The 24,249-nt window shown below is 34.3% G+C and overlaps 1 protein-coding gene and 1 long non-coding RNA gene across 4 annotated transcripts in view; one reads left to right on the forward strand and one right to left on the reverse strand.

Moving 5' to 3' along the window:
• Positions 1-24,249, forward strand: part of LOC118198674 (1-phosphatidylinositol 4,5-bisphosphate phosphodiesterase epsilon-1-like) — a 482,557-nt gene that overhangs the window by 75,184 nt on the left and 383,124 nt on the right. For all 3 annotated transcript variants that reach the window (XM_085809195.1, XM_085809194.1, XM_085809193.1), the window contains exon 2: positions 12,558-12,713. In XM_085809195.1, coding sequence (XP_085665321.1) covers positions 12,657-12,713 — 57 coding nt within the window. In that variant the 5' untranslated portion in view covers positions 12,558-12,656. The remainder of the gene's footprint in view (positions 1-12,557; positions 12,714-24,249) is intronic.
• LOC146992674 (uncharacterized) overlaps positions 1-24,249 on the reverse strand; it is a 236,318-nt gene that overhangs the window by 56,412 nt on the left and 155,657 nt on the right. The gene's annotated exons all lie outside the window — the stretch shown is intronic.

Genomic DNA, 24,249 nt, shown 5'->3' on the forward strand with positions numbered 1-24,249 from the left:
GAGATGTACATAAGAAACAGGCGGACATAAACTGTAAGAGAATTCTACACTGCAACTATGCACTTGTCTATGCATTATTCTCTTGGTGCGTGTACGATGAGTGCAGTGCATGCTGAGGTACGTTGTAAGTGCGTTTGTGGCACGCTGAGCATATATGCTAGTAAGGTACTCCCTTTCACACGTATGTTACGGAAACTGGCATGTGGGGCACCTATGCAGGGCTGTAGAGCTCCTGTCCCAGTACTTCTAAGTGATCCATGATCTTTTTGATTTTGTCCACAAGTCGTGGTTGTTTCAGCACGAATATTTTAAAGGCTGTCACATTATTTGACGGTAGTTTAATGTGCCATTGTGTGGTGAGTTGACACTCCGTCAGGTAGGCCTGTTCGTATAGGACACATGGGCCTGTTCGGCCCTAAGACACGAAGATATCGGTTTAAAACGTTTTTAATCCTTTCTAAAACGAAAATGTTTGTGGGGTTATGAATAACGCAATGACTTGTTTGAAAAATTGGCGTACGGCAAGAAGAAGCAAAGGATTTATGTAAATAGTTTGAACAATTTGACGGAATTAAAAAATGCGATACACCGACATGTCGGTAACATTCCTCCTCATATTCTAAGTGCTGCTGTTGAGAATGCAGTAATACGATTTAACTTGTTATCAGAAAATGTTCGACGCCACATTAAACATGCTTTATAATACGTTTCAGTAATTATTGAATGCATTTAAACCTGATGTCTTAATGTCGTATTTCGTTTAAGATTATTGCATACAGCGCCACTTTCCCCCTGGTGGTGGAATTTTGAACTTTTGTTTTTGCTGAAAATAAATTCCCATTGTAGAGACATTAGGATTTTTTGGAAGCCAGAGAGATGAAAAAGTAACAACCGCCTTCGCCGGGAATCGAACCACGGACCTCTGAAGTACCGGCTCAGTGTGCAGAACCACTACACCACGAAGGACGCTAGGAAAGTGGGAGAAATACCTTATATACTCCTCTTTTTAAAGCGCGACTAGGGTTTTAGGGGACCTAGTCGCCAAATCCTGGGTGCGGAGAATCATTATCCACAACCCTTTTTTGTTCGGGCGCCAGTGTAGAGACATTAGGATTTTTTGGAAGCCAGAGAGATGAAAAAGTAACAACCGCCTTCGCCGGGAATCGAACCACGGACCTTTGAAATACCGGCTCAGTGTGCAGAACCACTACACCACGAATGACGCTAGGAAAGTGAGAGAAATACCTTATACCATGACCTTTACACGATTACGATGTTTGATAACCATTTGGTTGAGTAGTTTTCCTTTTATGAAGTGAACCTTAGGAGTGAACTGATAGTAATCAATTCGGGGCTCGAGAATACACTAACAGAAAAGAATTTTGGTGATCTATGGATTTTATCTGATAGCTGAAGCTCATTACAACATGTTGATAATTGGGTTCTTGCAAGCGACAAAATCAGTATTACTCCTTTCTTTCCGCCTTCATCTCTCTGGAAAAATCACAAATGTAGAATGGCTTGACACCCCCCGCCCAACATTGGTACTTGGCTAGCAAGCCTGGTTGGTCTCTAAACCTTGAGTATGACAGGAGCTCCCAGACTGTGTTCTCACGTATTGCCAACCATCACACTAAGTGCCTCCCTTTCAAGGAAGGTATGAAAATCTTTTCCACATGCACCAAGTGCCGATAACATAAGCCTTCTGCTTTTTATCTGTTTTTAACCTCTCCAAGGACGATATATATACTAATCCCCTCATTTTGCTCGACTTTCTTACAGTCATTGGTCTTTTGGACCTTGTCTGACTTCGATAGAATACGGAGGAAAAGCAGCAACAACAACTGTAAACTGTAAGAATCTCTGTTAAGAGGGACAACAAGCATTTTTGTCTGTATAGCTTAGACGGCAGTGATAGCTAACTCAATGATGATATATCATGTTTATCTAACTCTAAAAAACGATCAGTTAAATAGGATATTAATGTTATCGCCTTTCAGAGTAACTAGCTACATATTGGGAAAATATTTCAAGCTGCATATATGTGTACAGTTTATAACATAAACAATTCGCAGAAACTAAAGAAAAAACACGAAGAAAAGACGAACTATTAAGCATAATTTTATATATCTCCAGGCTTCTTGTTTAATTCGCAGAAACTAAGCTGACAAACAATGAGAAAATACAAAAGTTTAAGCATACTTCATATTTTCCAGATTTCTTGCTTTATTAAAAATGTCCTACGCTTGTCGTATCAGATTTCCTCTTCCATCAACCTACTACTTGATTTTATGCAGTATCAGATTTCCTTTCCATTAACCTGCTGCTTGATGATGATGTCTATGCTCGCGGATGGATGTGGCGATTCTCAGAATAATGTTAATTTTAGCCTTGCTGTTTTCTTGAATTTAAATAATTAAACTGGCTTGCTTAAGATAAAAATTTTCGATTTCTAGAATGCGTTCTAGGAACTTTGGTTTTATTTGATGCCTTCTAGGAATTTCTGTTGTGAGCTTAATTGTAAACAATTTCAAGCTCTTTATTTTTTTTTTGTCTGATTGCTGTGCTCACTGCTTGCATTTTAAAATCTAGGATCAAAGAGCTTTGATTTCGAAATATGAAAGTATTTTATGACATAAGTTATAGTACGAAAGAAGTATAAAAGTGTAATTTTTTAATTAATGTCGACGTCACTTAGCTGAAGCTTATTTCTCCGAAATTGCAATTGTAAGCTTCACTTTCATGTTCATTATATTGATAACAGGTAATGAATTTGAGCTGATATGAAGTACTTTTTTTTAATTAATGAAAGTCGCAAACTATACGTGGAAATTTCTCCCGCAGTGGCAAAAGGAAAAAAGATAAATAAAGTTTCTCTTTTAAAGCACTATGCAATTGTTATACTAATTATAGAGAGTGTCCACCAGCATACGAGCAGTAAAGGTGCTGAATACTGATAGTTTAAGCTCATTCAGATATTGCAGCCTGAGAGGGAGATTTCGTGGTTTTACATGTGCGTAAGGTAGTTAGGAGCCAGTCTCCGTAAGAAATCCTAAAAGAAGACTCCCTCCCCTTGTGCGTCACCATAATCCAGATAAAAAGAGTTGTAAATAACATTAAAGGAGATGTGAAAAATCACCTGTATTCTCCCCGGGAATCAAAACACAGATCTTCAAGATGTTAACCGAACCTTCGAACTACTATACCATAAGGAAGGATGCCTTAATTCTTTACATTCGGAAAACCCTCACTACCGGTCGAATGATTGAAACCGATGAATACGGGAGTTAGATCTAGGTTCTATCTTAGAATAACCGGATGACTGTGTGGTTGATTTTCATGGTTTTCTTCATATGTAACAGGAATACGAGCCAGTCTTCTTTAGCAAGTCCTCTCGGTCGTATCCCTTCCTTAAGCATATAGCCCTCGTATGATTTTTTGTATTCCAATAACTTAACCTAATACTAAGTTCGAATCCCAGTGAACGGTCTAACTGCATGAGAAGCTTGCAGTTTTCCCCCACATACGACATGAAAAAGAACCAGTTTATCTTCGAAAGTCCTTCACGAAAGATCACTTCTTATGTAGAAAAACCTTCCATGCTTTTCCTTAATATATTAGCCAATATAAACGTTTTAGCTGAGTCGTGGGAAATTAACGGCATTGGTGTACCGTAAACACATTATTCTTATAATTTTGGTGTTTATTTCCTAATTTTTGAACAACATGGCTTATTCTCGTCTTTCTAAAATATTTGACCCTAATTATTAAATATAATCAAGATTATGTTAGTTAGCACTATATTTACGTGCACAAAAGGTGTTAAGCATTATAAATAAATTAGTATATCTAGACGTATCAAGTATGATTAGAATTCATGTTTCATTTTCAATCTGAGATTATCTTTTTCCCTGTACTACATCTGCATTAAACTAACTATTCCCCCTACAACTTCAAGTTTTATTATTTTTCTCAAATAATTGTTGTTATATGCGATAAATAATATGCGATAAAAATTTGAAGATGTGAAGTAAAGTTATGAGGTATTTTCTTCCTATTATTGCATGCATTCGTGGTGAAAAATGGAATGCTCGAGGCGGGAGATCCGGAGTTCGATTCCCGACAAGGACATTGAACATTTTTCACTTTGCTTCATCGATATAACCTAATGACTCTACAAACTCCTTGCTATTTCTTGGGTAAAACTAGAAGAAGATTAGCATTTAAAACAAAAATTTCCCGAATTATAATGCTTTAAGACATGAAAGTTTGAAGAAATGTATCAGGACCTAACGGAGTTTCTCTTCCGTGCTCTAGTTTTGCTCCCAGTTGCGGCTGAAAGATAAACTTGCTGAGAAGAGTTAGTTCGACCTTCAGGGGAACGGATTTGGTTCGGTTTGGTTTATGAGTTTAGGGCAAAGCACTCGAGGGCTATCTGCCTAAGGGTAGGGATGCCATCGTGTAAGACCTTTTTAAGGAAAACTGTTTCGTATACCCCTTACATATGGAGAAAACAAGGAAAATGTCCTGTCCGTTCGTCGGTATCCCAACGCTGAAAGGAACTGCCAATGTCCAGGCACTTTACCACTCGGCCGCAGGCGAACGGGCCAGCTGCATGGGCGTATTTTTGGTTTTTCTCCGCCTGTATCGTTGATGTGAGATAGTTTCTCTTACAAAGCCCTCCACGAAGGCATTATTCCTCTAAGGCAGAGGGCCCTAGTGTACAAATAAATCATAAAAAGTAATCAAATGAAACCAAAAAACTGTAGATTTTGCTGCTCTGGCTATTCTAACATCCGTTTGCACTTAATGAAATCCTTTTCTTGTACTTACTTTAGATTTTAAATTTCTGAGCAAAACGAGAATGTGTTACGTCATAACAAATATGCATCACTTACTAGTGCGAAAAAATTGAATAAAATGGCACGATTCTTCTACAGCTTATATTCTAAAATAATAAAGTTTATATTTTCTTTCTAAAAGAAATTGGTGCTCTTTCTTTGAAGAAAGCCCCGCCTGTGGACGAGTGGTTAAGACTACTGAAAACTAGCATTTCGATCCAGGAAGGAATCCAGCTTAATAGTATGTTTTTTTTTTTAATTTTTTCCACGTATAATGGGAATACGAATCTTTTTCCTTAGGAAGTCCTTCATGAAAGCATCCCGCCTGTCAAGTAGAAAGCTCTCATGCGCTTTGCCACAGTGAAAACCCAATCCGATTTCTTCGAAGATAGGTTCTGATTTATATTTAAATCCCCTAGCGTAACATAAGTTGTTTCTTTAAAGAACAGACTATTGCAGTAATCATGGGCTCCGGAGTGATATATCATAAGTTTCACATTAATACGTGGTAATTCTGAATATAGTGAATTACAATGAGAATAATCTATCTAGAACTAAAAATATCAACGAAATAATTTCTCTATATATTGGTATTTCCATAATAAATATTATCCGAGAGCTAATTAATTAGCTTGCGCTCAGAATAAATTTTGGAGATACGGTCGGAATACCAACACAGCTCCTGCTAACGATGGTATTTAATATATACATGTTTGAAATCTCTGAAATGACTTTATTTTCTCAAAGACGTTTGGCATACATTTGAAGGAACGCTTTCAGCTGTCCTATTTTTAATCGTAGGCTTATCAAAACACAGCGTTTCCTCTTCTGTATCTGATTTTTTTAAGCATTGGTCCAAAGGTGCTTGCACAAGTTTTCCCCTTCTTTCTGCTCGTTTATAATCAGCTCGGAAGCTTTCTCTTAACTATAATGTTAGCAAAATAAAAGCTTCAACTATATCCTAAGAATAGATCTCATTCATTATGGGATTCATCAACGTTTAAATGCATGGTCTCTGAGGGTGCTCCTTTATGAATTATGTGAATTTCATCCGCTTTCGTCTGCCTTTTAATTATATTTATATTGAGGCTAAATTTATGTTGGTTTCCTGTTTTTTATAAATTCGTTATTTCCTTCTGTTCTCGAAATCCTGTTTCCCTAAGAAAGTGTCTCGGCGAGACAGTTTCTAAACCCAAAGAAAATCTTAAGAGAAAATAAATCATAAATAAGAAAAAAAAAAAACTTATTTTAAACAAAAATGTTGAATCTATTTCTCTTATATAAATTCTCTAAATGGCCTTCACACAACTCTTCGTCCTGAGTGTTCATAAAACAAAAAATGAAGATGCTATCACGCATGCCGAAGCCTAGAACTGCTTCGGATGCGCTTTTATTGAAAGTGAAGATTGCGTTAGCATAAGCTCTTTCATGAAAAAGAGATTATATTGATCTAATCTTCTTTGCGCTCTTAATGTTTAATGTCAAAATGAGTTTCTGAGAATTGTAAGCTTGTAATAAGGATTCCAAAATCTCTTCAGCTAGATTTACCGTTTCACTTTAAGTTCATTGCTATTCGAGGTCAAGACAATAATGAAATTGGCTACTGCGAGCCATTAAAGGGAATTTAGTGCTTATTTCTTTGCTCATAATTTCTTGACTTTAAATCATTGGGCAGTAAACGTTTCTTGCTCATTGCATTCTTAATTTATTTTAACAAACAAATAATAAACATGTTCTTCAACGGAAAGAAAGCGCTGAACGATTTTGAATTAAAGTATAATTTTGTCACAAAGAGTTTTAATGTATTTTGTCCCTCCTTTCAGCATACCTTCATGGATATGCTGAAAGGTAATCTAAAGTAATCTTCGTGGTATGCTGAAAGGTGTAACGGTAGCACACGCGGCTGTTATTCGAGAGGGCTAGGTTCGAATACCGGCGAGGGCACTGCACATTTTTTACTTCTCCAGAATCAAAAATCATAATGATTCTACAGAAGCGCTCGAACTAAAAGGTGGTGGACGATAATTTGTCACCTCCATGATTTGGCGACTGCATCCCCTAATCTCCAGTTGCCCTTTAAAACGGAGACTACATAAGATAAACCAGAGAATAAGGGCTCCGTTCCCTGGCATGTTAGAAACAGCATTACACAGATTAAGTGCCCAAACCTTCAGAGGCTATCCGAGACGGCGCCACTCCCCTCGGCCAATCCAGGGGGACTTCAAATAACTATTTCCTCCCTCCTTCCAGCCTGCCTTCGTGGTGTTACGGTAGCACATTCGGTGCATTTTCGAGAGGTCCAGGTTCGAGTCCCGGTGATGGCGTTGCACATTTTTCACTTCTCGAGCATCAGAAATCCTAATGAAGCTACAGAGTAACAGAAGAAAGATTCTAGGTAATTGCATCCTATCGTGGTTAGTTCCCCCTAGCATTAGAAGATCCGTGGTTCGAATGATGGTTAGGTATGCCTGACGTTTCACATTTTTCATTCCTGAAGGCCTAAAATTCTCACCAAGATTACACATATAACAGGCCAAATGCTATCTACGTAAAAATTCTGAACATGAGAATTTTCAAGCGGGACGTATTTCAGAAAGCGTAAAAAGTCAAGCAGCAATTGTTTTTTCTCAGAAAAAAGTTTAAAGCTTAAAAACCTTTATTGAAAGAATTCATTTCATAACTTGAAACAAATTAGACTGATCAGTAATATATATATGCATGTATGTATAATATAAAGATTTTAAAATTTTAATTAGACTTTTTTTCTATATAACAGTTATCATGTTTATATATTCTTCTCAATACGAGATTTAGGTTTCCAGTCTATTGATAGGTTTAGGGTTTGGTTTAGCTGATTATGGCAAAGCACACCAGGAATATCTTTGTGGAGTACTTCTAAGAGAAACGAGTCTCGTATACACATTATACGTAGTGAAAAACCACTGAAAAGTCCATGCAGCCTGCCCGTTCGCCTGGAATTGAAACCAGCTCGAAACTAGCAGTGTTCAACGATTTTACCACTTAGCCGCCGGCGGGCCGATGATTTTAAGATACAGACAAATGTACTTGCATTTTTCCAGATTACAGAAATTTGTTTGCATACGCGTTTCAAAACTTTATAAACTTAAGATTTAAGATATTCTTCGTACTGCATTTTCTATTCTTGGATTCCCTCTCGTTTTCAGTTTGCTATTTAATTGTTAAAATTTATTTAAATTTGGGAGAGGTATCTTTTAGATTCTTCCCGTAAGAGTTCGACTGATAGATGCATACACTGATTTAATTTATACTTTCCTTACAGGAACAGGCCTATTCCTTTTCCTTATCTAGGCACACCAATCCCCTGGAGATGATGCATCGAGAGAAGTAAAATCCATTTGCCTCTATTTTTTGCCCTTTTTTCTATGTATGAGGCAATGTTTGCACGAATTTTATTTTGCACTGTGTTGGTTTGAGTAAGAAATTTGAAACAGCTTTAAAGATTTTAAGTCTCAAATGGTTCAGAGGAAAGAATCATGTATTCGGAACTCATTAATCGACCAAATCTAAGGTTTCAAACGCATTCCCCTTGACACGTTCTGTTTGAAGCGTGTGACCCAGGGAGATTAATAACTTTTCTTCTGTCAAATATTATGACAACTATTGACAAGGTTTCCGAGTACTTTGAATTTTGTTTTAAAGTTTTCTGCATTTTTGATACACTTTTAAGTTGTGTTTTTCATGTTCTCTTGTACAGAATGTTTTACGCTGTAACTTCACCACATTTTCTTCGGATAGTATAACTAGGGTTCCTTACCTTTTTCCTTCACTTTGAAACTGATTATATATATTAACTAAAAACTTAGCAGTCGAAGTGTATTAAATTTCATTTTATTTAAATTGACATTTGTGGCCGCAATTCACTTGGCATCCTAATCGTGCCTATTTCCAGATCATTTACATTTTTGATACTGACTGGCGATTGGAAGAGAGCACAGCGAAACAGAGTCGAAGCGGCAGCAGATGTAGAAGCTAAAGTACGCAATTATCCAGTACAAAAACTCACCAAGAAAAGGAGTTTTTTTTTTTTTTTTTTTAATAGATTAGAAAGGTTTCAATTCTGAAAATTTTGAGTTCAAGTTTCGAATTAGATACATCATCAGCTTTACGCAAGCCATGTAACGTAGATTAATCTAGAAATGGCGCAGTCCAGAGACGTTAGTACTACTTACGTACGTAGACGTGCTACTTTTAGACTACAGATAGGAAATACCCAAATTAAAAATGAGGAATTAAGAGGCAGTTATTAAATTAAATTATAGAGCTGATTTACATATTTTTTATCCTGCATATCCCCCCTTCAAAGAGAAAAAGGCTTGCAGACTGAAAACATTTTCTAGAAGAAAGCATTAAATCATTAGCGAAATGAGGGAAATACAATTATGGGAAAATAATCATAAAATTTAATTTTGATATAAATAATTTTTAAAACAAAAATCTTGTAAATATCTTTTTAACAATAAATGAGAACTGAAACTTTTATTGAAATTTTGAAACTTTGCATGTTCATTTTCCTATAAAAATACTGTAAGGAATGTCCTAATGTTGTCAAGAAATAACTGGAAGAGCTCACACATTTCTGCAAAGTCTCGCGGCAGTTACTTATAAAGGCCTCCATTCCTTATTTAAAGAAACTGGCCTTTTTGAACTGAGCTATAATATTCTATGAAAAAATTAATCACACTGCATTATATTAAAAAAATAAAAAATAATAATTACATACCAAAGAAAATGAAAATGTGAGCCTTTAAAGTATATTTTAACATATAATAACGCATAAATTTAAAAATAATTAGCATAATTCCCTACTACTAATGATAATTATTTAGTTTCTTGAATTACTCATATTTTTATATGTTATTACACTATTCTGTATCAAAACATCTAACACTTTTACAGTAATAATCAAACAATAATTCAAAATTTTCAACATAAGTTCATTTTATAATCATCTACTTAATAACCTTCCCTAAAAATAGTTTGAAAAACATTAAAATTCGTTGCGTAATTTTATCACACATAATTATGACAAGTTAAATCTTTTGAACAATAATTTCATATTTTTGTAAAACAGCACAATCAATAAGGCAGAAACTTTAAGCAAAGTATAGTCTGCAGCATATTTAATAATTTTGTCCCATTGAAAACTGAACCTTCACTGAAAGATAAGAATTTTGAGTTTTTCGATTGACGATTAGCTATTAAGTAAACCGGTTAACGATTAGCTAAACCGATTGACGATTAGCTATTAAGTAAATGCTATTAAGTAAACCGGAAATGCAAATAAAAATTTTCTGTCACACATACTTGAATCTCTGAAATCGATGACCAAACTTTTAAACTCAAATCGATGACCTTAAACCCATTGTAATGCTGGATTTCTTAAAAGCGTAAACCACTGATGATTTCAAACACACTTTTTGTTTAGTTGAGGTGGCCGAAATAAATTCAATACTCGTTTTCACTAGACGTTCGAACTTTTGGATGAAAAAACAAACTTATTTGGATTTCGCAGATATTATTTTACAGCTATCCCATTTGGGGAGTAAATGTTCCTTTGATGTTTGTAGCATGGAAACAAGATTTATTTCTTTAGCACACTTTATAATATTTTCGGTTTTTATACTCCATTTCAAGATTTCAGTAAACTGCAATCTAGAATCAGGGTTACACTCTAAAACAAAGCTGCGAAAAAAATAAATTTATTTCGTTTTACTATTATCAACTTTTTTCGGAATCAGCAACAGACTGAATTAAGTGATCTTAAGGATTAGATCGGGTATGCTTAGAAAGTATGCCAGTTATTATAATTCTTTCTATATTTATAGCGATCTAAAATTTAAGATCAGAAACACTGACAATGTTTAAAATAGCTACGAAAATTAGAAAATCTTTCTGCAACTGATCCATTGATAAAGCAGAGGTGTAATATTTATGATATTAAAACAATATTTACTGCTCTTCCAGCACTTGAAACAAGATACTAAAAATACTCCTGTTTCCTTTGCAAATGAGGCAACAAATGGCAGAAAACTGTCTGAACTCGACAACACTGGACAACGGAGCATCACAGAACAGAGGAAATGTAATATCATCAACACATCCGCATACAGTTTCCGTAAAAACATATATTCACTTTATACTAGAATTTGTGAAGAACTTTGTTCAGGTGCTAGATACAAATGGGCTAAAATTCGCCTGTTAGAAAATAATATTTTTCAGTATAAGTGGTAACGAAATTAAATAAGATATATTTGCGGAACAAAAAATTTTAAAAAAATTTTCAATTAGAAATCTGGTCAAGAGTTAAGTCCAGATAAAATAATTACTCCATGGAAATTTTTCACATATATTTCCCGAACTTTCTTGTAGGCGTTTTCTGTAAAGAGTTATAAAAAATAATGGATGATCGTTTGAAATTAAGCGAATCCGGGAAATTCAGCATGCCTTTAAAATTTACTTTTTCTATTAATATTTAGATTTCTTCCCTGATGATCAGGAAGCAGGGCACAATAAGCATGGAGAATTTAATTACGAGGAGAAAAATCTGATAACAAAGAAAGTGGTGGTGTGGTGTATTTAATTATGGCAAAGCACACTAGGGCTATCTGCCTAAGAGGAGGGATGCCTTTCGCGGAGGACTTTCCAAGGGAAACTGGCTCGTATACACGTTACACATGGGGAAAACCACGAAAACACCCATGCAGCCAGCCCGTTCGCGGGATTCGAACCTCGGACCGAACTACCAGTGTTCAGCAACTTTACCGCTCGGCCGCTGGTGGGCTGATAATAAAGAAAGATATTAAGGCCACTAGAGTCTCGGTACACATGATGTCTTGTGCCAGACCCATATAAGAGACACGTTTCTCAAACAAAGCAAAAACGTCGATTATTCCGACTTTTGAGGTGACTTCTGTTCTCACCACACATATAAATTTATGTACATTACTATGTTTTATAAAACGTTGTCGCATGATAGAAATATTACGATTACATATTTGAATTCAGCAACAAAAAACTGTCGTATTCACGTATTTTTACCTGAGTATCAAAGGAAAAGGAGAAAGTTATTCCTCAGGCGGGCTAGCATTCAACAATTTTGATATGCTGTACATTTTTAAGAAAGAATGCTCTTTTTATATCTCAGTAAAACTACAAATTATTCATGAACACATTGAAAGCAATATGAGTTTGAAACTGTAACTTATTCAGAGCTTTCAAGGAGAAAAGTAATTCCTAGGAAATCTTGTAGGTTTGAAATTTGAAAAAGTTTTATAAGAATATAATTGTGCAGACACTAAATGTTACTTCTGGAAAAATTTATGCTTCACAAGGATTTAAAATACTACAATTTTAAAATAGAATCAATTATTGTAAATATTTGTATCATTCTGAAAGCAGATTAGAACACGAAACAATCAATCAATAAGAGACGATATCATTAGAATCTCCTTTTCATGCTGACGCAAATCAAAATTACATCGCAATTCAAATATTAAGTTTTAATAAACGAAATTTGAAATGCTTATGGACAATACATCATGCTATACTGACGCGTATGGATTTAATTTCTTTCTTATAATTTTTTACTATTTAAATTTTAAATTCAAAATTTAAATAGTAAATATTCATCAAACTATTTCTATTGTGCTGAGGAGTATTGCTTTTATATTTCAGTGCCGGCAAGGTATAAAGATCTGAAAATGAATGGTGGGCTCCCTTAGATGATGAATTATTTTCCTATCATAGTGGTTTTATTAGTCATCAGAAGGGGCCATGAAAAGCGATGATGATCCGCCGACGCCTTCGTCTGAGGAGCATCGCTCCGGAACGGTGAGTTTCATTTTAAAATGTGATTAATATTTTTTAAAAATGTTCTTTCTTAAGCCTACGATGGTAGATTTACCCCGTTCTCAATAAGTATACAAAAAGGAGAAGGGAGTAAAAATGAGTCCTTTAAGTTTCATAATGTCCAAGCAAAGAGGGAAACTAAATGAAACAAATAATATTGTATGAGATGAATTATTAACTTTCTCCCTTTCTTTCTGCTATACAGCTCTTCTTCGCAGCGATATCTAAGATTTTCAGAAGGAAACTAATGGTATTTGATCAACAGAGTACTTTGCAAAATAAATGAAAATGAACGAACCTAACAGAAATATTGACTTCGATTTGCATAAAATTAATGTAGCATTACATTCAAAAAATTGTAAGATACTGATTTGGGCTATAGATACAAATAGTAAATCTGAAATTTGGCGTAGTCCATTTTCAGATTCTCGACGTGTTAAGGTTTGTGAAGTTCTAAGTATGAATAATCCGTACGTTATCAATGAAAACTGTGGTCCTACTTTTTTGTAGTACTCAAGGTTCAAGCTATATCGACAATACGTATGTGGGAGCTGATCTTCTTGGAGACATTTTGCATTGGTGTCAAACAGATTATGAATCTCTCTCTGATCATAGTACGACTGAATTTGAACTATCGTGTAGCTTCCAATAACACTCTTTATGACAGAGAAAACAGTAAGATAGTCTTAGCGTACAGAAAGCTAACCGTAATAGTTTTTACGATACATATAAACAGTTGATTGATGAGCTGTCGCAGTTTATTGATTGCTGTACGAATAAGCATGCATTAAACTTTCGACTAGAAAATTTTATCTCGATTCTCTATGACGTAACTAAGGCTTCCATGTCTGTAAAAAAGCCAAACGTTCACAAGGTACTTTGGTGGACTACTGAAATCGAATGTATGATAAAGCAGGTTAATGCTGCTAGACGTAGGTTCCATCGAAATCTTAACCCTACTCTTAGAGAGCTATATAAACAAAAATATCTACAATTTAAAGCTCCAAGACGCAAAGCTTAACCCTTGGAGAGAATTTCTAATGAATATAAATGAAGTGATTGTTTGGAAAAAATATATACGAATGGTATAAAGTAAAGTTCTATGAAAAGAGCTGAATTCAGTGGAATTAGTCTCCCATCTGCCATTAAGGCTGAAGCTTCAATAAATTATGTTGCTAATCCAGATCCTCTATTCACTAGGTCAGAAATTAATAATGTTATAGAAAAGCTGTTGGTCTTGATTCTATTTCAAAAGAAATTTTGAAGCAAGTTCATAGAATGTTCCTAAATTTATTCTCCAAAATCTTCAATACTTGTCTGAAGCTTGGTTCATTTCCTCGTTGCTGAAAAAGAGCAAATTTGGTTTTAATCCCTAATAATAGTAGTCCTCGTATCCCGAATTTGGATAATTTGAGATGCATTAGCCGTCTTCCCAGTTTAGGAAAATGCCTAGAAAAACTGTTTTCTAATAGAATTACCTGGTTCCTGCATAATAAAAAACTTTTAAACAAAGCACAGTTTGGTTTTACCCCCCATAAGAGATCTGAAGATGCTCTTCTGTACTTAAAAGACATAGTGGATCAAGGTAAGAAGATTAAATTTACAAACAGATTTAGTGTTACTTGATATCAAAGGTGCTTTTGACTACGCCTGGTGGCCTGTTATACTTACCTTTTTTAAGGAAAGCTGGTATTCCATTTAATAGTTTGCCTCTTATTAAAGGTCACAAGCCTTCGTGGTGTGCAACGGTTTCCATAGGTCCAAGGTTCGAGGCACGGTGAGGGTATTGCTCATTGTTCGTGAACTCCTGCTTCCAAAACATTTAATCACACTGCAACAGATTTGCATTGCTCTCCCTTGGCCATGTTTTTTCCTCCCGCACTTTGGAAAGAGGTTGCCCTCAAGCTCAGTTTCTGGACGCTTACTGTGGAATTTAATTATGAATGATATATTCAATAGACTCTCACATTGTCCGAGCTATAAAACAATTGCTTTTGTTGATGATATACTAATTTATTTTTAAGAGACGTGTCTCAATACTCTCTTTAATACGGCTCAGAACACCCTTAACAAAATTTCCGGTTGGTCCAGACAACAAAAATTGGAAGTCAATCCTAATAAATCTAAAATTATGATAATTAAAAGAAAGCATGTCAGCTATACAAACCAACAATTGTACTTGGATAATACCTTACTAGAAACGGTAAATGAATTTAAATATTTATGCATTATTCTTGATCATAAGTTTTGCTGGAAAAATCATGTTATGTATTTATCCAATAAGTGCGAAAGTATACTAGAGGACTTAATCGTGTTTCCTGCAATACTTTTGGTTTAAAATATAATGTTATTGATATGATTATTAAACAGGGTATAGTCCCCTTTATTTGATATGCTTCTAGAGTATGGGGAACAGCTTTAGAAAAGAAGATTAATTTCCGTATCCTTCCCAGAATTCAAAGGAAAATCTGACTAAGAGTTGTGCGTGGCTACGAAACAATTAGCTGTGAAGCCTGTTTCGTAATTTCGGGGTTTCCTCCAATTCATCTTCATGTTTTAAATGGCAAAAAGCTTAAAGATACCATCAGAAAATTTTTGTTCAATGCCAAGTCGCTGTTTGAAGATCTTCCTCATCCTGCCGCTCGTTTGCCAATTTAAACTATCATTTTTGACAATATTGTTGATGATACTAATTTCCCAGTTGCGTGTGATACAGATGGCAGTGAAATTAATAATAGAATTGGGTTAGCTTATGTCGTTTTCCATCATGGTTTTGAATTGGAATACAGACTGTTTAGAATTCCCAATGAACGCAGTGTTTTCCAATCCGAATTACTGTGTACTAGTGAGTCAAGTAAGTAGATATCTAACAACTCTTAGTTAAGTACTAAATTCCTTATTTGCACTGATTCTATTTCATTATTGTATTTTCTTGTGATTATCTTCTCATATAATAAATTAATTGTCACTTCTCATGCCATTCTTAAACAGCTTAATAATAAAGGTGTTGATGTCATCTTTTCTCATGTACGTGGCTACACTGATAATCTAGGGAATGAAAGGGCTGATTGGTTGGCAAAACAAGCTACAAATCTTTAAGTGAATGTTCCAATGATACTGCCTAAATCATTCTTCAAGAAAAATGTAGGGATGAAACAATTCTCAAGTGGAATTAATTATACAGAAATTCTACTACTGCTTCTTTGACTAATTTTTTTCCCTCCCATTCCTCACAGACTGAATAATAAATATTTTTTTCTGAAATTTTAAAATTACTATATTTCTAGCTTTACATGGTAATTTTAACTCATATCTAAAGAGATTTGGGTTATCTAATACAGACTTGTGTTCCTGTAGCTTCGGGGGCGTGCAAAATGTCGACATTTGTTGTTCTGTTGTTCAAAGCTTACGAAGGATGAAAAGAACTCATTTCTAAGTTAATTTCTGTGAAAATTACATTTCCTCCCCCTCTTCATGTATTTGTTCAGGATAAAATGGCTTCTCCTTTTTTTGTATATTTATCTCTTACGTGTCATCTGTGAATTTGTAAATTTATTTTATTTTGTGTTCTGTTATTGGATTTGTTTTTTTTACTTACCTCTGTAAGCCTTGCGTAATACTATGTGGTGCACAAGGAATTTGAATAGTCTTAAATAGGAAAAAGAAGCAGTAAAGAAATTTGGGTTTAAAGAGCCTAACCATGCTTTACATGATTATTATCTAATCTGCAAACTTAAATCTCACCTTAGTCGAAAGAGATTTAATGAAGATGTTGACCTGAAAAGAGAAGTTCTGGAATATTTTAAAGACAAATGTCCAGATAATTTTTTCAGTGGAATTAAATAATATGAAAAGTATATCGAAGTACAAGGAAAATACACAAAACTAAATCGTTAAAATTTTCTCTATTTCATTAAGAGTTGTTCATGTTTCAATAATACTTTTATTTAATCTTAAATTTAAACAGAATTCAAACTCTTGCTGATTGTGATATATTAAATCACAGTCACATAAGTCCTTTTGACTGTCTGATGCTGACACGTGAGCTATCATCCCCGTCTAAAGTATTATGACAAAGTCTTGGAAAGTGTTTAAATAAACTTTCTACTTAATCTTTAACTTAAGTAGGAGAAACAACTCGACAACAATCAAAACACCCCCACTTGCAGTTATTTAAATTAGCGTAAGTTGAAATTTCAGATTAAAGGTGACACAGTAGAAGGTCTATGCAAATTTATTTATTTAAACTGGCTCAGTATTTTAATGGCGCATTTTAACATCGGCTAGCGAAATGGCCATAGCCGGAAAACTTACTGGGAGAGCTGGGCGACTAAAGTAAACTGGAGGCGACCCTACTAAAATCTCTACATCTAAAACATTCATAATCCTCAATTTAAATACTCTGCAACTTAATTTGCATCCTGGTGAGGTATATGGAAAGGAGAAATCATAATAATTGGTTAATTAACATAAAATACTCTACAAACTTCCGCTCATTGATATAACCGTTTTTCTTATTATTTTGAACTATATTTCCACTCCCTATAGAGTGATTTCCCATGTGAAATCGAGAACAATTCATTTTAATTATGCAGTCAATACTATAATACCGCAATCAATACCATCTTAAAGTTATGATAACGAAAAGAAAAACCACTTATTTTATAAACGACAATGATAATATGCATTTCACATGTTCTCAGTGTTGTTGCGTAACGTGTGCATTGTTTACGGAAAAATTATTTAAAACTTCGACAATTTCTGTATCATTCCTGATGACAGACATATTCATAAAAACCTATGTAAGTAGGCAATAAAAAATTCATCTCAACTATCTTAATCAAATAGTAGCTTAACGTATTCGACATAGAGATTTTAATCTAAGTACCTTGTCTTATTCAATATTTGACTATTCTTCTAAACAGAGTTTTCAGGCTTCAAATTAAGTATATTTAGTCACGAATTAAAATTATAAATGAGAGGGTGCTTTAAGATTCGTTCAAATTAGACAGAAATTACACATTAAACAAAGGAACGGAACGAAGAAAAAAACTTATAATCATCGAAATGCAGTTTGAAACACAATTATGCCTACACCAGAATAGTTGAATTGATGGTGTAACAATTTGGGTATAGTTTTATCAATACATTTTGATGTGAAATGTTATACCTGCTAGAAACTCGTTGTCAGTTTATTTGCGATCATGAGAGATATTTCCATACCTATTAATATACAGAACAACGTTCATTCATTCATACACATGGCGTGGAATAGCATTCATTGAAACAATAAGATTGCAAAATCCCTACAACCAAAAAGAACTAATTCAGTTAAAATTGAACGGAACGTAGTTAAAGTTTAGTGGAATGCAATTAAAAGACTCCTTCATGAGAATGAACGTATTACTAAAACGTCTGATGTGGGCAGCATATGATCTCCCTCCAACTGTACGTTTTAACTAGCAGCGAACTTCAAGTAAATATCACTTCTGGTTTACCAGTATTGTCCCAAATATGATATAATGTTCCCATCAGTATAAAAGTCTTAAATAATTATATTTTAATGAAGCAGTTTTATTACAGACTGTTACTGATTTGACGTGAAGTACCACTTCGGGTTATTCAGTTTTGCCTAGAATTTAATCAACTGTTTATATAAGAGCAGAAAGCTTAAATACGGAAAATTTAAATTTTTGGAAGTTTGACTATAAGAATTATTGTGGGCGATAAAATCTTCACACACATACACACAGACAAACATGCATCATTGTATAAAATATGAAAACGTGTTGGGAGGACCCTAATTCGTACTTATTCACTGAAGACTCACAATATGACAAAACTCTCTGCTATACTCTTACTATAATGATTATATGTTTTTCCACGAAAATACATTTAAAGTTCCAAGTAAAGCTTGTTTACTGACACCTCACTATCAAATATTTGGACCGAAAATATTACCTTCCTTACCTATGTATACAGGTTCGAGGGAGGTAAAATGCGACTAGACTGTATAACTAAATTATACAAATTGGAAAATACTAACAAAACGCCTTTCCACTCAGGTTCCGAATCCTTATATCAATAAACGAGCATCCTGCTATAGGCAATGCAAATAGCGATTTATTGAAACGAAAGCATCCATTCTCATCTTTCTTTACTTATCTCCTTTCCCGTAACGAACTGACATACTTCTCTTTTCTTTCCCTCGTCAAGCCAGTGGTAGAAACAAACACGATCTTTTCTGTTTCCTGAACTAAATTGTTGCTGTTTGTTGTTTTAAAAGGAAGTTAATGTGTCGTAAATGCCCGATGGCAAACTGGGGCGAATCCAACCAAGTTAAAATCTCCAAATATATCGCGTCTCGAAACAAATTAGCTGGCTTTTATTTTTTGCGAAACTTTTATCAGGGCATAAAAGAGCGTGTAGGAGAAACCGCTTAGTCCTTGAGAAAATCATTAAGATAAAAGAAAGGATTTAATTCATTCTTTGCTACAGTTTCCCCTCGACTGTAATCAATGAAAGAAAGAGCGTTAATAACGGAATTAAAAAGCCTTTGTCTTTCAGTTTTGAGTAAACATAATGTACAGTTTTGATTTAATTTTTAACATAATGCAAAAGTGAAACTTTTATTAGAAATTTGCTTATGAAACTTCCCTAAGCTTGGTTATTGTATGCATTTCTGTTTAAATTTAAAATATTTAAGTATCCTAAAAGCCAATGAAAATTCACTTTATGAAACTTAACAAGCAAAAGAACGCTTTATTTTAGCATATATTTAAAATGTTACCTAAGGGAGCAAAATAATAATAATAACAAAATCTCCTTAAACGAGAACAGCCTTTTATCAAAATTATAATTATACCAAACCAGCTTACTAATAATATAGTACTATATTTATAACTAACTATTGTGAAATGAAATGCATTTACTTTTACTTTTAAACTGAACTTAACTAATTCATTTTTAATGTTATTTTCAATTATATTAGTATTTTAAAACTTAATTCTCTTGATTTAGTTTGAAGTAAACTATTTTGTTAATACTACTACTGTTTACTGCCATTCATATTATTTAAAATGAGTAAGTTTATTTACAAATTAATTCGTAACATTTTATTTAAATATGCAAAACAGGAGAAAATTAAAGATTTTATTTACGGGTTTATAGTTTTTTTTAATATTTTTCTTCAAACCTTCATTAATTAAAAGTTTTATTCATTAAAAATGCAATTACATTTATAAAAAAATTATCTTACTGTTCACAATGTCCTTCTTCTTTCAATAAACTGCAAATAATAACATTAAGCTTATCTTAATCTTATAACGTCGAGTATGCTTGGCTAACATAAAATGTTCCCGACGTTGAAAACTGTTGGTGACGTTGAAGACTTTCAAAGTACTACAAAGTCAGGAGAAGGGTGTAAAGAATTCGTTTTTAACTCAAAAGTCAACACACTTGGCTAAGCTCAAAAGGTAATGAATAACTTAAAAATTACTGAAGTTAAGTGTAGCCTAACGGCTTCACAATTTAAATATCTCGCAAGCTGACACGCCAAAAATTTCTAATCGCTGCGGAATCAAAGTTAGCAAAGTGGCCTTCAGGCAGGCAAAAGACGCCCTAATTTCACCCTCCAAAACCTTCCTTTAAATATTTCCATCTTAATTTGAATGTGTTGGAAATTTGTATTTTGTCGCGGAAATGAAAGGAATGGTACTTAAAATAACGGGTTAGAAAATTAAACATTACATTGTCCGCTCCAGAATTTAAGTATACGAAAACGGCGTCTTTAGCGACCTCATTAAAGAACTTAAAATCTAACTGTATAAGAATTCAGAGCCAAATTCTTTCAATAACGTAAAATTAAAAGTGTAAATATTTTTGTTTTTAAATATAAACAGCTGGATCCTCTTCAAAGGTAACATTTCAGCAGCTCAGGTTCTTCCATACAACTAGAAGGAAAACGACTTTACCAGAAAAATTCCAAATATAATAAATAGCTTCACTCCATATTATCTCATTCTTATTTCAACATTTCATTAAAATTTATCTGCACCTCCATTCAACTCATGTATTCCATTATCTCTTCCCCCATTACTCTCCAGAAAAAATATAGTGTATATGCTCTGGAGAATGTTGACTTTCACCGGTGAATGTCAACATTCACATAGTCTCTTGGTGTATGTCCGAAATATTTTCCAAATACTCTTATTTCTGACTTACACCGGTCAATGTCGACATTCACCATGTACTAATGGTGAATGTTGAACATATAATAATATTATATTTTCTTCTCCGTAATTCAGTCGCGAATAAACGCACTTGAGACTTGAAATAAGAACTTAAGAACATGAGAACCTAAAACACACAATACATTCAAAATGAGAAAGGAAAATAATAGAAGTTAAAAACTTACTTAATTATACAATACGTTTTAGATGAGAAAATAAAATAACAGTAATAAAAAACTTACTTAATTATGTGATTCAAATCTTATTTATTGCAACAACTTAAACTATTATGGCACTTTATGACCTCTCTTTTCGACTTTCACCAGAGCATATCTGTGATTGTCGACATACACCGGTGAGAGTCCGAATATACAAGAATGTAGTGAAATATTCGGTTTTTCACCGACGTATTTGGTGAATGTTGATATTCTCCGGTGAAAGTCGACATTCTCCAATTTCGGTCTTTCACGGTAACATATACATCGAGTCAGTGTCTTTTGTGTAAGTGGCACAACACTACCACCTAACCCGCAACCTACATGTTAAAAATTCTGATTCACTAGAGCTCAAGGGCACTCTTTTTTCAAAATTAATATGCTAAAAGGAGCGTGCTTGAATGTTATGTGGAGAGCCTAAATTTAACTAATGCAAACGGTTAGCTTCTCGTTTAATTTAAATTTCTCTCAATTCTGCTGACCTGCATATAAACATCTCACTCCCACAATACACATTTAATTTCTATAACTATGCAAGTCTGAATTTATTTCAGCACATATAAATCTGAGAATAATTTTAGCCTTTACAACTCTAAACATAAGGCATACTTTACTGAATAAAATTAAAATATTTACAATACATTAATTTAGAAAATTCAGCTGGCTGTTTACATCAAGGTATACAATTGCTAGTTGCTTAGAAGAACTTTGCATTTTCATTCAGGTTTCTTCATCTCAGTTTCTCAGGCTAAAATAGAATTCTTTTTTTTCAACTAATTTTAAAATGAACATAAATCATTGCAATTTAAAATCTGAGTTTCTTGCTCTTTAAAAATGAGCATAACTTCACTTCAGGCAAAATTTTAGCAACTAGCACTTATAGATATAAAATAAATCTGAAGCTTAGTAAGGAGAAATTAAAATTCGGCTTATCCTTTTGTTCTTTCGAAATCTTGCATCCCTTTTGTCACGAACTCATTCCATATGGGATAGGTGTTGACCTGGCGAATTCAGAAACTTTGACGGGACTGTGGCTCATCCTCCGCCGTATCTTTCCGCTTTTTCGGCTGTTCACCTAATTCAGCACCTTATTCTCGGTGTTGAAAACTTTCCTGCGGATCAGCTGTTCGTTTATTAGGCCTAATATTCCTCAATGGTCCTTCTTTCAGCCCTTCAGGCAATCCGGAACGATGAAGTTTCAATGGTCGAGTTTGAGTCGTGGAGACTTGTGCCGCTGGCCGCTTGTTCCTTAGCACTCACGGCATCGGTTCCTCTCTGTACTTTGGCTCTTACGAAAACTTTTCCCTGGACTCTGCGTGCGTTGACAATTCTCTGGCTGTTCGCCTCTTACTGAATTCGTTTTGTCTTGCTGTCTTACTTGGCCTCCTGGTCTCTCTTGCTTTCTTTGTCTGGTTCTCCGTATTTGCAGTTGCCGTGCGTTTTCGGACTGGCACATGTAATTTGAAAGGCATTTGTTTCATAGCGCTGTTCCTTGTTGAATTCATATTTTCTGTTTGAGCTTCCTGAAAAATAACTTTAAAATTGGGAATTTTAGTTTGGTCATAATAAGGCTTATTTTGATCTATATTGGTACTGTCTGTTCCCCACTTGTCTTTAAATAATTACTGATTCTCTAATACTTACAATTATGTATGCACCTTCAAATCGAGGAAACAATTTAGCTATTCTGTCTTCCCCCACCGACGATGAAGAATGTTTGGCCTTGAGGACCTGATCTCCCGATTTTTATGAATTTTCTGTCCTAGTAAATCTTTTATTTTATTTATTCGAATTTTTCACCGCTTCGTTTATTATGTCTTGTATATCATTCATTTAGAAATCCGTAGTTCTCTTCTGTACAATCCGAGCTCTCTTCTGTTCTGTCTCTTCTCGAATATAATAATAGATTATCAACAAGTTCGTAGTTCTCGGCTCTACTTCTTATTGCCTTAATTTACGGGTGGCCAAAATGATACGGATCCTTCAGGTAAGTGCACTAATGTATAGTAGTGCACTTAGTAGTAGTATCAAACGTACACTTCACCTTATTGCCTTCCTCATGCAACTTTATTCTTGAAAGAACATCGGCCACCGTGTTTTCTTTTCGCGGAGTGTGTTTTATAATTAAAATGAATTCTTGAAGTTTAAGGTTCCATCGAATCAGTCTTAGCTATTAGTTGTTTCCTGAATATAAACGCCCTGCAGATGCATGATCGGAATAAACTTCAATCCCCGACTTTCCAAAGTAAACTCGGAATATTTGTACCGCTAGAAGCAATGAGAGCGTTTCTCACTCCGAATCACTATAGTTACTCTGCGTGAAGTTAAGTGCTTTACTAACATATGATACTGGTTGATCATTCTGCATAAGAACACCTCCCTCTGCATAGAAGTATCTGCCGAAATTTCTAAATTTTCGTCACTTTCTGTAAATTTTAACACGGATGCTTGTATTAAGATTGCTTTAGTTTTTTCAAACGCCATATTGGCCTATGCTGACCATGTAAACAGGGTTTTCTTTCTCTTTAATTATAACAATGGTTCGACTATTTGAGTGAAGTCTAATGAATGTTCTGTAACATGAACACATGCCTAAAAATAATGACAGTTTCCTTGCAGTATTTATCGGAGGTTAGTTTTTAATAGCTATTATTTTATAATTTTCTGTTTCAATTCTGTTCAATATTTTGTATCCTAAGTAACGAAGTTCTGGAGCAGCGAACTTACATTTGGCGTCATTTATTTTTAATCCAGCTTCATTTAGAAGCAAAAATATTTCACGTAAGTCTTTAATATGATCGCCGTTTATTTGTTCATGTCTAGGATATCGTCTAAATAGATAAACGGATTATTTCCAAGGACTGGTGGTAAAATTCTATCCATGGCGTTTTGCAAAATGGTAGTTACCTCGCATATGCCGAACGACATCCTCAAGAAAGCGTAAACGCCGGACTTCGTAATTAACACAGTTTTAGGGAGATCTTCAAGTTTTACGCCAATATGGGAATAGCCGGATGTTAGATCCAGCGTTTTCATGAATTTTGTATTAGATTTAATTTTTCGGATGATTTC

Source organism: Stegodyphus dumicola, chromosome X2 (assembly GCF_044657685.1).
Source record: "Stegodyphus dumicola isolate Sdum_Otavi_A_Nest chromosome X2, ASM4465768v1".
Lineage (NCBI taxonomy): Eukaryota > Metazoa > Arthropoda > Arachnida > Araneae > Eresidae > Stegodyphus > Stegodyphus dumicola.